Genomic DNA, 13239 nt, shown 5'->3' on the forward strand with positions numbered 1-13239 from the left:
GGATAGCCAGAGCTCCTGCAGGGGTGTGGCCCGGACAGAGCGCGCTCCTGCAGGGGTGTGACACGGACAGAGAGAGCTCCTGCAGGGGTGTGACACGGACAGAGAGAGCTCCTGCAGGGGTGTGACATGGACAGTGGGAGCTCCTGCAGGGGTGTGACACAGACAGAGAGCGCTCCTCAGGTGTGTGACCCGGACAAAGAGGGCTCCTGCAGGGGTGTGACCCAGACAGAGAGAGCTCCTCAGGGGTGTGACCCAGACAGAGAGCTCCTGCAGGGGTGAGACCTGGACAGAGAGGGCTCCTGCAGGGGTGTGACCCGGACAGAGAGAGCTCCTGCAGGGATGTGACCCGGACAGAGAGCTCCTGCAGGGGTGTGACCCGGACAGAGAGAGCTCCTGCAGGGGTGTGACCCGGACAGAGAGAGCTCCTGCAGGGGTGTGATGTGGACAGTGGGAGCTCCTGCAGGGGTGTGACACGGACAGTGGGAACTCCTGCAGGGGTGTGACACGGACAGCAAGAGCTCCTGCAGGGGTGTGACCCGGACAGCGAGCGCTCCTGCAGGGGTGTGACACGGACAGCAAGAGCTCCTGCAGGGGTGTGACCCGGACAGAGAGAGCTCCTACAGGGGTGTGACACGGACAGCAAGAGCTCCTGCAGGGGTGTGACCCGGAAAGAGAGCTCCTGCAGGGGTGTGACACGCACAGCGAGGGGACAGCCAGAGTTCCTGCAGGGGTGTGACCCAGACAGAGAGCTCCTGCAGGGGTGTGACACGCACAGCGAGGGGACGGCCAGAGCTCCTGCAGGGGTGTGACACGCACAGCGAGGGGACGGCCAGAGCTCCTACAGGGGTGTGACACGCACAGCGAGGGGACGGCCAGAGCTCCTGCAGGGGTGTGACACGCACAGCGAGGGGACGGCCAGAGCTCCTGCAGGGCGCCTCAGCCCCAACAAGGAGGAGGAACCTGGCAGCGGCGGGGCCCCGTCCTGCCCGGCTCGCTCCACGGCGGCTTTCACAACCTGCACTTTCGGCTCCTGAGCGGTCTTCGTGTTGATGTCCAGAGCGGCCACCATTCCAGACGTAACAGTCTGCTTCCCATCGCCCACACCGGGAGAGCGCCCTGACGCCTTCCAGCCCACACCCACAGCGCCCGAGAGGAGCCCAGGCAGCACCTCCTGTCTCCCAAGTCCATGGCAGATCAAAACTCACACACTGTAGAGGCACCTGGACTTACAAAGCAGCTACAGCTTCATCAACTCACTGGAAGCTGACAGTGCTGGAATACCCCAACCCACCAGCTGGCGTCACTTAGCCCAACCCACCTTTAACGTGCTCAGAACACTCACGCGTCAGCCTACAGCAGGGCAAGATCGCCCAGTACAAAGCCTATGTTATAAAACAACCTTGAGAGTCTCATCTACACACAGACGGCTGTTTCTGTGGACTTGAAAACACAAAACACAATATCCAAAACACTGGCAACACCGCCCACCGCGGAACAGCAGCTGTTTCCCTTCCTGGTGCAGAACCGGAAGCTGTGTCCGCTGCACAGCCCGGCCTCACGTAAGGACCGCTGTGACCAGTGTTAGCCTGGGAGAAGACGCAAACTCAATGTTCAAAGTAGGGCTCCTGCTGCACACTGTGAGGTCAAACAGTCCTCAGCTGACCACTCTAAGTCAAGGGCCATCCAGATACTAAATGAACGGCCAGAAACAGAACAGAGAAGATGACAGACGGAGTGCAGCCAGAACTCCAGTTACACACACGCCAGAACCACTCTGTATAATGAAGGGCCCGAGTGCGTCCCTATTGGGTGGCTGGGCGGGGCAGAGCCTGGGGACCACGCTGTGAGTGACACCACGCTCCAAGAAACCCACCCTGATCATTACCCAAGCGTCCTTCAGAGTTTGTGGAAAGATGGAATTAAAGTTACATTTATTTTGGCATACACCAAAGAAATTTGAAACCCACGCATGGCTTCCTCGTAACCTCATTCTGAGTAACTTCCTTGGAGACTCCCCTCATATAACCCGCACATCTGCAGAGAGCGATTTCCGTGGAAATCACCCGAGTGGTTCACGGGACCTGAAAGTCTGGACCAGAGACCAGAGCAGGAATCAGCCACGCAGAGGCCGAGAGCTGCCCGAGACACCCACGATGGAGTCACCAGGCTGCAGGCATCTCGCCAGGGACCCAGGAAGTCCCAACCTTACCTGCCCCTCCCCTTCCAGAAACTTCCTCTCCCCCACATGCCCCGTCCTCTCCTCACAAAGCAGAATCCAATGGTCTAGTGACCAGAGCGGGAGCCGGCCAGAGGGGCAGGGGAGGGGCTCGAGTAGTGACCAGAGCGGGAGCCGGTCAGGGGGCAGGGGAGGGGCTCAAGTAGTGACCAGAGGGGGAGCCGGTCAGAGAGGCAGGGGAGGGGCTCAAGTAGTGACCAGAGCGGGAGCCGGTCAGAGGGGCAGGGGAGGGGCTCGAGTAGTGACCAGAAGGGGAGCCGGTCAGAGGGCAGGGGAGGGGCTCGAGTAGTGACCAGAGGGGGAGCCGGTCAGAGGGGCAGGGGAGGGGCTCGAGTAGTGACCAGAGGGGGAGCCGGTCAGAGGGGCAGGGGAGGGGCTCGAGTAGTGACCAGAGCGGGAGCCGGTCAGAGAGGCAGGGGAGGGGCTCGAGTAGTGACCAGAGCGGGAGCCGGTCAAAGAGGCAGGGGAGGGGCTCGAGTAGTGACCAGAGCGGGAGCCGGTCAGAGGGGCAGGGGAGGGGCTCGAGTAGTGACCAGAGCGGGAGCCGGTCAGAGAGGCAGGGGAGGGGCTCGAGTAGTGACCAGAGCGGGAGCCGGTCAGAGGGGGCAGGGGAGGGGCTCGAGTAGTGACCAGAGCGGGAGCTGGTCAGAGGGGGCAGGGGAGGGGCTCGAGTAGTGACCAGAGCGGGAGCCGGTCAGGGGGCAGGGGAGGGGCTCGAGTAGTGACCAGAGGGGGAGCCGGTCAGGGGGCAGGGGAGGGGCTCGAGTAGTGACCAGAGCGGGAGCCGGTCAGAGGGGCAGGGGAGGGGCTCGAGTAGTGACCAGAGCGGGAGCCGGTCAGGGGGCAGGGGAGGGGCTCGAGTAGTGACCAGAGGGGGAGCCGGTCAGAGAGGCAGGGGAGGGGCTCGAGTGGTGACCAGAGCGGGAGCCGGTCAGGGGGCAGGGGAGGGGCTCGAGTGGTGACCAGAGCGGGAGCCGGTCAGGGGGCAGGGGAGGGGCTCGAGTGGTGACCAGAGGGGGAGCCGGTCAGGGGGCAGGGGAGGGGCTCGAGTAGTGACCAGAGCGGGAGCCGGTCAGAGAGGCAGGGGAGGGGCTCGAGTAGTGACCAGAGCGGGAGCCGGTCAGAGAGGCAGGGGAGGGGCTCGAGTGGTGACCAGAGGGGGAGCCGGTCAGAGAGGCAGGGGAGGGGCTCGAGTAGTGACCAGAGGGGGAGCCAGTCAGAGAGGCAGGGGAGGGGCTCGAGTAGTGACCAGAGCGGGAGCCAGTCAGGGGGCAGGGGAGGGGCTCGAGTGGTGACCAGAGCGGGAGCCGGTCAGGGGGCAGGGGAGGGGCTCGAGTAGTGACCAGAGCGGGAGCCAGTCAGGGGGCAGGGGAGGGGCTCGAGTGGTGACCAGAGCGGGAGCCGGTCAGGGGGCAGGGGAGGGGCTCGAGTGGTGACCAGAGCGGGAGCCAGTGACAGGTGGAGGGTGGAGCTGCCACCTGTGACCCCATCATCCCATGTGAGTGCTGGTTCGTGTCCCGGCTGCTCCATTTCTAATCCAGCTCCCTGCTAATACACCTGGGAAAGCAGCAAAGGATGGCCCGAGTGCTTGGACCCCTGCCATTCACTCGGAGACACTGACACGGTTCCTGGCTCCTAACTTCAGCCTGGCCCAGGCCTGGCCCTTATGGCCATTTGGGAAGTGAACCAACGGATGGAAGGATTTCTTGATCTCCGTTTCTCTGTAACTCTGCCTTTCAAATAAATAAATATTTTTTTTAAGATTTATTTATTTATTTGAAAGGCAGAGTTAGAGAGAGGCAGGCAGACAGAGAGACAGAGGTCTTCCGTCCACTGGTTCGTTCCCCAGAGGGCCACAACGGCCATATGGAAGAGCACCCCGTACCCAGTGCCAGTTCACTCTTCTCTGGGTCTCTCATGTGGGCGGCAGGGGCAGAGCACCTGAGCCATCCCAGGGTGCCCATTGGCAGGAGCTGGACCAGAAACCGCAGCCCTGGGCTTGAGTGGGCACTCTCATGAGACGCAGGCAACCTTGGCATGGCTCAACCTGGTGCCCACAGCAGCCACCCCAGGCTGTGTCTTTGGTTTCTATTTTTAAGATGCATTTATTTATTTGAAAGGCAGAGTTACGGAGAGGCAGAGGCAGAGGGGCAGAGAGGGGCAGAGAGAGAGGGGGGAATCAATCGATCTTCCATCCGCTGGCTCACTCCCCAAATGGCCACAACAGCCAGAGCTGGGCAGATCTGAGCCAGGAGCCAGGAGCTTCTTCCAGTCTCCCACGTGGGTGCAGGGGCCCAAGCACTTTGGGCATCTTCCACTGCTTTCCCAGGCCACAGCAGAGAGCTGGATCAGAAGTGGAGCAGCCGGGACTCGAACCAGCACCCATATGGGGTGACAGCACTGCAGGTGGCAGCTTTACTCGCTACACCACAGCGCCGGCCCCTTTAGAATTTTTTAAACTGCTGGAATTATAAACGCAATCATGATCCCCACGAACAGGCTCTGCTCTCTATGCAAAGAATAAGGGAGACCCACAACAGCCCGCGTGTCTACGTCCCTAAGCAGTGGGAATGACCTACTCCAGAGGTGGCCTGGAGCACCACGTCCTGACACAGGCTCTAGACTGTCCTGCACCACAGGCCGTGGGAAGTACAGTGCCTGAACAACTGCACAAGGATCCAAAACAACCAGCAGTAGTCAGGAGGCTCATGGCTACCTATGCTCAATTCAGAGCAAAGCTCAGGCACCCTGGGCGCAAGACTGAGAATGAGCCACCCCACATCTCAGACCACAGCAGGGCTACAAACCCTGGCTTTAGGCTGTGCTGGCCTCCAACCTAAGTACTCCTGCCCCGCACAACTTCATGAGGCAGGCCCAGCACCGTGTGAGCACTCGTGGCCAGCAGACCACGGGTGCCGGGAGCTCTTCTTGGGGTAGCCAGGAGCTGGAAATGCCACAGAAAACTCGAAACTGGAGGCTCAGGCAACCCAGTCCACAAGGTCTACAGCACCTGTCCGGGCATCCTCTTTAGCTCTTCTCATGCTAACAGAACAGGCACACCCGACATTAGGACAAGGAAAAAACAAAGCATGGTCCCGACTGCACCTTAGGATACCAAATGCTTAGGCCTGGAGGCCAACATCAAGTGACGCCAGCATCCCCGTGGGCTCCAGTTCAGAGCTGTGGCTGCTCCACTTCCAATGCAGCCCCCTGCGGGAGACGGCCCAAGTGCTTGGCCCTGCACCCACACAGGAGACCCTAATGGAATTTCGGACTCCTGGTTTCAGCCTGGTCCAGCATCAGCTGTTGTAGCCACCTGAGGAGTGAACCAGCAGATGCAAGATCTCTGTCCCTCCCTTCAACTCTCCCTTTTAAATAAAGGAAGGAAAGAGGAAAGAAAGGAGAGGACAGGAGAGGGAGGGAAAAAAATGGATCAATTAAGTGTTCTTCCCGGTGACCCAGGGCCACCCCAGGCCCGTCTGCCCGCCCACCAGAGCTGTCATTTCCAACACCTGAGCCCCAGAACCAAAGGGCACGGGGAGGGGTCCCCACAGACCCCACCCTCACCTGGAGCAGGCGACCCCTCAGTGCTGGCCACAGAAGAGGGAGCACTTCACACTCTGTCTTTTCAACTGTTAGGTCACGATTCTTGTCTTTTACCTCAATTTCTCTAAGAATGAAATTTGTAGGCTTCTTGAGAAAGTCTTTGATACAAATCCTACACTATTTGACTCATTAGCAGAATTATAAGTGAAACTAAAAAGTCACGTTGACCGATCTGCAAATCCCTGGTTTTGTCAGGATTTTCTCTGGCTGAGAGGGGTGAGCACTTTCTGTTCACTGTGTCTAAACTGACTGACACTCAGTATGCACTGCTCTACAAAAAGCAACAGTTTCACTTTGAGAAAAGTCAGCAAAATAGAATATTTACAAAAATCATTTTAAACTTCTAATTCTTTTATTTAATTAGTTAATTAATTTGAAGGATAAAGAGACAGACAGAGATCTTCCAACTGCTGGTTCATTCCCTCAAATGCCCACAACAGTCAAAGCTAGACCAGGCCAAAGCCAGCAGCCAGGAGCTCCATTTTTCCAGGGGGGTGGCAGGGATTCACCTACCTAAGCTGTCGTCCGTTGCCTCCCAGGGTGCACGCTGGCAGGAAGCCAGAGGGAAGTGGAGCCAGACACCACCAGACATCCCAAGTGGGGACCAGGCTGCGTGCTGAACACCTGCCCCTGAACTCAAACGCTCAGCACAAAGGCAGGGCCCGCTCCCCTGGGGGTGGTATCTAAGCGGCAGACCCCACACCTCAGAGCCCAGCCAGTGAGCTGGCTGTACCACGCAGGGACGTCATCACAATGCGCTGGAGGCAGGAAATCAGGGCCCAGGAAGTAAACCACAGCTAGGACTCAAGGTGCTGAAGGGGATTTTCACTCCTAACACAGAACCTCCTGAAAGTCTCTCCTCCACTCAATCTGCAGAACTAAGAATCTGATTAACAGGTGAGTCACTCTGAATTACCAAACAGCCCCTGTGACCAGACACCAGGCCAACTGCTCTCAGCAGCTGTCTTCCATCGGCACCGCAGCATCTGGAAACCGCGCGCACTGGACCAGGCTGCTGTGTGAAGTCGTCACCTCCTCAGAGCAGGAAGCACCGTGGGCGGAGGAGGAGGGGTTCACCTGGAAGCCAGTGCTCACCTGGCAGTCGCGGCTCCCGCGTGAAGACCACGGGGCAGTCACTTCACACTTCACAGGAAGAGCATTCGGAAAACAGAACAAGGGGCCAGCACTGTGGTGCAGTGGGCAAAGCCACAGCCTGCAACACTAGCAGCTCGTAAGCGTGCCAGCTAGTGTCCGCTCCACTTCTGACCCAGCTCCCTCCCTGCCGATGGCCTGAGGAAGCAGCAGCAGATACCCAAGAGCCTGGGCCTCTGCACCCACGTGGGAGTCCAGGATGGACCTCCTGGCTCCTGAAGTCACTCTGCTCCAGCCTGCCCACTGCAGCCATCTGGGATGTGAGCCAGCAAATGGAAGTTCTCTGTCTCTCCCTCTCTTTCAAAACAAATCTAAAAAAAAAATTTTTTTAAACATATAAAGGTAACAGAACAACAATTCAGGGGAAAGAAGTGACGAGGACGACACAGATGGGAGCAGGCCTGAGACGAATCGAGAGGGAGGAAGACTGAGTCCTAGAGCACCTGCTACAGGCCAGAATCCTGACAAACGCCGGGCGACAGTGCCACCACGAAGACGTCGCCAGGGAAGCGAGCAAAGGCAGAGAGAGCTGGAAGACGAACCCCCCGGGCGGGGCTCACCCTGCGGCTCCGCAGACCCTCTGACTGCTGACCTCTGCTGACCACTGCGCTTCATCTTTGCGACAGCTTTTGTTGCTTTTCAAATCCTACAAGCCCAAGTGCTGGTGGACAGGACCGGGCAGAGCACAGCATTTCATGGTGTTCGAAATGCTAACGGAATCCGGGACACCGTGAGACCTGGAGACCCCGGTTAAGGGAATGTTGTCACGCTCACCAAGCCAGCTTGTGGCCTTCGTAGGTGGGACGGAAACCACACACACCACCTCAGGAAGACTAAAATCTTATGATCTCTGGGGCCCCAAAACTCAAGGACCAGACCTGCCTGTCAGCAAGTCTCGGGAAGCTGCATCCACAGGAAGTGCAGTGAGGGTCTCTCGTGCCCCCAAGACCCGACCCAGGTCCTCCCGCGTCCCTGCCACCAGGCCTGCTCCGCACCCGACGCTCCATGTGCGTACCTCTGCGGGGGGATGTACGGAGCACACACCGTCGGGAGGCCCGCGCAGGGCTCGGCCAGGGCTTTCTTCGCTTTTTTCGCTTTCTTCCTCACCTTCGACGAGGGCCTGACTGCTCGGACAGAGGTCTCCTTTCGACAGATCCCATTCTTCATCTCGCCGTCGCCGTAAATGTTCAGAGGCCTCCGGGTGCAACCTGGAGGCGTGTGGACGTCACAGTACGCGGTCTTTCTGACCGAGAAGGTGGCCCCGCCCCCCGTGAGCTCCTTCACAGGCTCCATCTTCATGTACAGGCCTGCCTTCTGGGCACACGTCACGTGGAACGCCGTGTAACAGTTCGCCTTGTGGCACTGAATGCAGGCACCCACGCCCTTCTGCTTGCAGAGGTAGCAGGTCAGTTTCCAGCGGGCGGGCGGGATGTTCCTCACCCCGTCGATGGGCTCAATGAACACCGTGTTGGCAAAGCCGACCTCTGGGATCCACAGGGCGCACACCACGTGGCCCCAGCGGTCGTCGTCCGTCTTTTTGAAGGCACCGCCCTTGTTGGGGCACAGCACGCAGTCGGCGGGCCGGGCCCGGGACTGCAGGCAGTGGCGGCAGAGCCACTGGCCCTCGGGGATGTAGGGCACCCCGTAGCACTCCTGGTGCACGGCCAGGTTGCACATGTCGCAGAAGAGGATGGCGTTGCTGTTCTGGCACTCGCCGTCCATGCAGATGCAGCACACGGCGTCCTCGTCGATCAGGCACTGCTGCTCGCCCTGCTTCTGGTTCTCGCAGTAGGACTCCTTCTCGAAGCGGTCCATCAGGAACTCGAACATGCTCTGCGGCACGGCCGCCACGCAGTCGCCCCTCCGCTTCTCGTTGACGATCTCCAGCCAGGCGTAGTCCTCCTCGTCCATGTCGTACTCCACCTCGTTGTCGAGCTCCTCCGCCGACTTCTCGATGAACTTGTAGTACACGGGCGGCCTCCTGGGCGCGGACGGGGGGCTGTACTCCACGATGCGCACCCTGGGCTCGGGCAGCGCGCTGGCGGAGGTCGGCGTGCCGTGGGTGCTGCCGGGGAGGGCTTCATTCTTCTTCTTGACTCTGTTGTTTTTGTGACGCTTAGTTCTTAAGCAAACAGGCGGCCTCTCCCGGTTCTCCTTGTTGCTGTTGCACTCACTCATCTCCTGCGCGGTGAGGTCATCTTCTAAGATGATCTCCAGGGGATCAAAGATACTGATCCTGTGCAAACGCCCTTCAATCTCTATCTCGACCATCCTCTGAGCCTGAGCGTACGTGAGCGTCTCTCGCGTGGGGGAGTGTTTAACACTGCACGGGGAGGAGGGGTGCCTCGCTGCAGAGCCTCGATGGCATCGCCCTTTCCTCCTCATTTGGTAATGATTACCTAGAACAAAACCACACCGAGGTTAGTCCCAGGCAGAGCACCAAAGCCACGAGAGAAAACCACGAAAGCACCTCGGGCAGAGCTAGCCATCAACTCAACCCTCAGTCAAAAGCAAACGCACAGCTCTCGGATTGCTGAGACTTCAAACCGCTCATCCCGAAACTCACGGCCACGTTCAATAACCCTGCAACGGTGCCTCCTCCCCAGGCCACAGGGTAACTGCCAGGACAGAGGAGCCAGCCGTGGAACCAGGAAGGGAGGCAGCGTGGAGGGGCAGCCCCCGAGGGCTCCTGCCAACTGGCCCAAGCCCCCTCCGGAGCTCTGGGATTCCCAGCATTTGCTGGCTAAAGCCAGCAGGTGTGACCCCGACCCTCACCTCTGCCCACAGGTGTAGTGTCGGGCTGACTGGCTGGTGTGCAGCTGGTCCCCCATTAGACCATGCACAGGGCTAACCCATAGTCCAGGTGGGCACTGGGTCCCAACACTCTGCCTGCACTGCCCTCTGTGCTGCCCACTGCTGCCCCCAAGCGCCTCCACCAGCCCAAGTGCACCTGCTCCCCGTGTGGCACCCCTGCTGGGGGCTGGGAGCTTCCAGGGTCCAACAACATAACGAGGCAGGAGACAAACCAGGGCCTGTCCACCCTCTCCGTAATCTGTCCCCACGTGCGCTGAGGCCAGACACAGCAGCCACTCCAGGACTCGAGGGGAGCTGTGCACTGCTCTGGGGGGTGTCCCCATGCCCGGAGGGCCCCAATCAACTGTGCAAACCTCAGCAGTGACACTGTGGAAACCAGTGGGGCCAGTTAACCCGCCCCAGCCTCAGGGGCATTTCTCAGCCCAGCCTGACCGCTGCGCTGGCCTCCACGTGCTAGGCAACACCAGGGGAGGAGACGCTCTGCTGCCGCCCCACGGAGCACCTGCACCGCCCAGAGGGTCCCCTGCACGGGTCCAGGTGCCTCAAACCTGCCCACCAGGCCTCAAGAGAACCCGCTCTCCTCGGGGAGGGGGACCAGCGAGCTCCCAGCGCACACTTCCCCCACGGCCCGCACTCACAGCCTGGCAGTGAGCGAGCTGCACCTCTGGGAGGGCCGGCCAACAGCAGGCTCCGCCATCACTCCGGAAGGGCATCCCAGCAAACCCCAAACGCAGACCCCTCGCCCGCGGGGTCTTCCTCCAGCCAGGGGTCGGCCACGCCCCAACTCACCCGCCGCGGGGCCTCCCGGCGCCGCCCCTCGGACCCCGGCCCCGACGGGCAGGGCCCGCTCCTCCTGTCATTACCGAGGTGCGGCCCGAGCAACAGTTGGTTCCAACCAAACCGGCAATTGTCTCGCAGCGGCGCCCAGCGCTCCGGCTGCGACCCGGCCTCCCACACCCACGCGGCCCGCGTCCGGCCGCGTCTGCGAGGAGCGCTTCCCCGCACGTGGCCCCGGGCTCTGCGCACACCCGCGGCTGCGGGAACCAGTGCGGGAAACACAGCCGAGCAACGGGCGGCCGCGGCGGCGCCGGGACCCGCACACCCGGCCCGGCGCGAGCCGGTACCCCGTGTCCGCACCGGACCCCGCGGAGCCCCGCGCCGCGCGCGCCCCGCGGCCGGACCCCACGGAAAGTTTCTTCTCCCGCCCACGCCGCGCGCGCCGGGCCCCGCGACGCCCGGCAGGGTGCGGGCCGACGCCGCGCGGGGCGAGGCCGCCCGGGAGCTCCCGTGCCCGCAGGCGAGCCGGGCCGCTCGGTTACATAACGCGCCCCGCCGGCAGCCCCGGCCCGGCGCGGACTCCGGGCGGGACCCTCGCCCGTGCGCAGCGGCCGCCCGCCCGCCCGCCCCGGGCCCCGACTCCCGGCCTCCGCGGCCTCCCCGGCCCGGCGGCCCCCGCCCGGCGCGCCCGGCCCGGCCGGCCCGACAGCCCCGGCCTCCCGCGCCCCGCCGCCGCCGCCCCGGCCGCCCGGCCGCCCGCCCGCGGACAATGCGGAGCCGCCGCCGTCGCAAACATGGCGCCCGCACCCCCACCCCGAGAGGCCGGGCCGAGGCGGCGGCGGGCCCGCGAGGCCCCGGGGAGCCCTCCCGGCCGCCCCCGCCCACTCACCTCCGGGGCGCCGCGGCCGCGGGAGCCCGGCGGGCGGGCGGCGGGCACGGGACCGGCGCGGCCGAGGCGGCGCTAATGGCGCCCGCGGCTCCTCCGCCAACGGCCGCGCAGGCCGGGCCCCGCCGCCGCTCAGGGCGCGGGCGAATGGCCGCGGCGGCTGCGGGCCCGGCGGGGCGGCCGCGGGCGCGGGCGCGGCTCGCGCGGCGCCGGCTGGGCCCGGCTGGAGGCCCGGCGCGGGGCCCGGCCGGCGGGCGCGGGGACGGGGCGGGGACGAGCGCGGGTCGGGCGCGGGGCTGCTCGGACGCCCGGGCCGGCCGCTCGCTCCCCAGCGAAGCAAACAATGCGGCGAGCGCTCCGCCCGGCGCCTGCGTGCGAGGCGCGCCCCGCCCGCCGCCGCCGTGACGCGGCCCGCGCGGCGCCGGGGGCGGGGCCGGGGCGGGGCGGGGCGGGGCGGGGGCGGGGCCGCGGCTGCGGCTGCGGCTGCGGGGCGGTGGGGGCCGCGTCACGGCGGCGGCGGGCGGGGGTCGGGGTCCTGAGGGGGCTCGGGGACCGGGAGGAAGGGTCCTGAGGGGGATCGGGGACCGGGAGGAAGGGTCCTGAGGGGGCTCGGGGACCGGGAGGAAGGGCCCTGAGGGGGATCGGGGACCGGGAGGAAGGGTCCTGAGGGGGCTCGGGGACCGGGAGGAAGGGTCCTGAGGGGGATCGGGGACCGGGAGGAAGGGTCCTGAGGGGGATCGGGGACCCGGGGGTCGGGGTCCTGAGGGGGATCGGGGACCGGGAGGAAGGGTCCTGAGGGGGATCGGGGACCGGGAGGAAGGGTCCTGAGGGGGATCGGGGACCCGGGGGCGGGGTCCTGAGGGGGATCGGGGACTGGGAGGAAGCGTTCTGAGGGGGATCCCGGGACCGGGGTCGGGGTCCTGAGGAAATCCAGTCAGTGTTCGGGGCCAGGGGTGGAGATCCTGGGACCAGGGGTCGGCGTGCTGAGGGGTTCATGGACCGGGTCAGGGTCTGAGGAAATCCAGTCAGTGTTTGGGGACTGAGGGTGGAGGCCCTGGGACCAGGGGTCGGGTCCTGAGGGGGCTCAGAAGCCGAGAAGGGTCCTGAGGGGGATTCCGGGACCCAGTGTCAGGGTCTTGAGGGGTTCTCGGACCAGGGTTCGGGGTCCTGAGGGAAGCCGCAGACGAGGGGTCAGCGTCCTGAGGGTTTCTCAGACCGGGGGTCGGGGTCCTGAGGGGGATCCCAGGACCGGGGTTGGGGTCAAATCCAGTCAGTGTTCGCAGTCCTGAAGTGGAGTGGGGGTGGAGACCCTGGGACCAGGGGTCGGGGTTCTGAGGGGGATCTGGACTGAGGGTCGGGGTCCTGAGGGGTTCTCGGACCAGGGGTCGGGGTCCTGAGGAAATCCAGTCAGTGTTCGGATTGAGGGTGGAGATCCTGTGACCAGGGGTCGGAGTCCTAAGGGGTTCACGGGGGTCAGGGTGCTGAGGGAAGCCACGGACGAGGGGTCAGCGTCCTGAGGGGTTCTGGGACCGGGGGTCGGGGTCCCGAGGGGGATCTCGGGACCCGGGGTTGGGGTCAAATCCAGTCAGTGTTCGCGGTCCTGAAGTGGTTCAGGGACCAGGGTGGAGGTTCTGAGGGAGATCCGGGAACCGGAAGTCGGGGTCCTGAAGGAGTCCAGGGGCCAGGGACCCAGCGTCAGGATCCTAATAGGTTTCCAGGCTGGAGTTGGGGTCCCATAGTGAGCAGCGTTGAAGTCCTGACAGGCTCG

At 63.3% G+C, this 13239-nt stretch overlaps 1 protein-coding gene across 5 annotated transcripts in view; it reads right to left on the reverse strand.

Moving 5' to 3' along the window:
• Positions 1-11805, reverse strand: part of BRD1 (bromodomain containing 1) — a 45264-nt gene extending 33459 nt beyond the window's left edge. For 4 of the 5 annotated variants that reach the window (XR_016216443.1, XM_051839199.2, XM_051839197.2 and 1 more), the window contains exons 1-2: positions 11475-11799; positions 8010-9393 (exon numbers count right to left, since the gene is read on the reverse strand). Coding sequence is in view for 4 of the 5 variants with exons in the window: in XM_051839199.2 (XP_051695159.1) it covers positions 8010-9379 (1370 nt within the window). In the remaining variant the exon portion in view is untranslated. Of the gene's footprint in view, positions 1-8009; positions 9394-11474 lie in introns of all 5 variants that reach the window. The other variant, XM_089307778.1, reaches the window with a different exon arrangement.
• Between the last annotated feature and the right edge of the window lie 1434 nt (positions 11806-13239).

This window comes from Oryctolagus cuniculus, chromosome 11 (genome assembly GCF_051225735.1).
Source record: "Oryctolagus cuniculus isolate XC-2025 breed Fujian yellow rabbit chromosome 11, ASM5122573v1, whole genome shotgun sequence".
Classification (NCBI taxonomy): Eukaryota; Metazoa; Chordata; class Mammalia; order Lagomorpha; family Leporidae; genus Oryctolagus; species Oryctolagus cuniculus.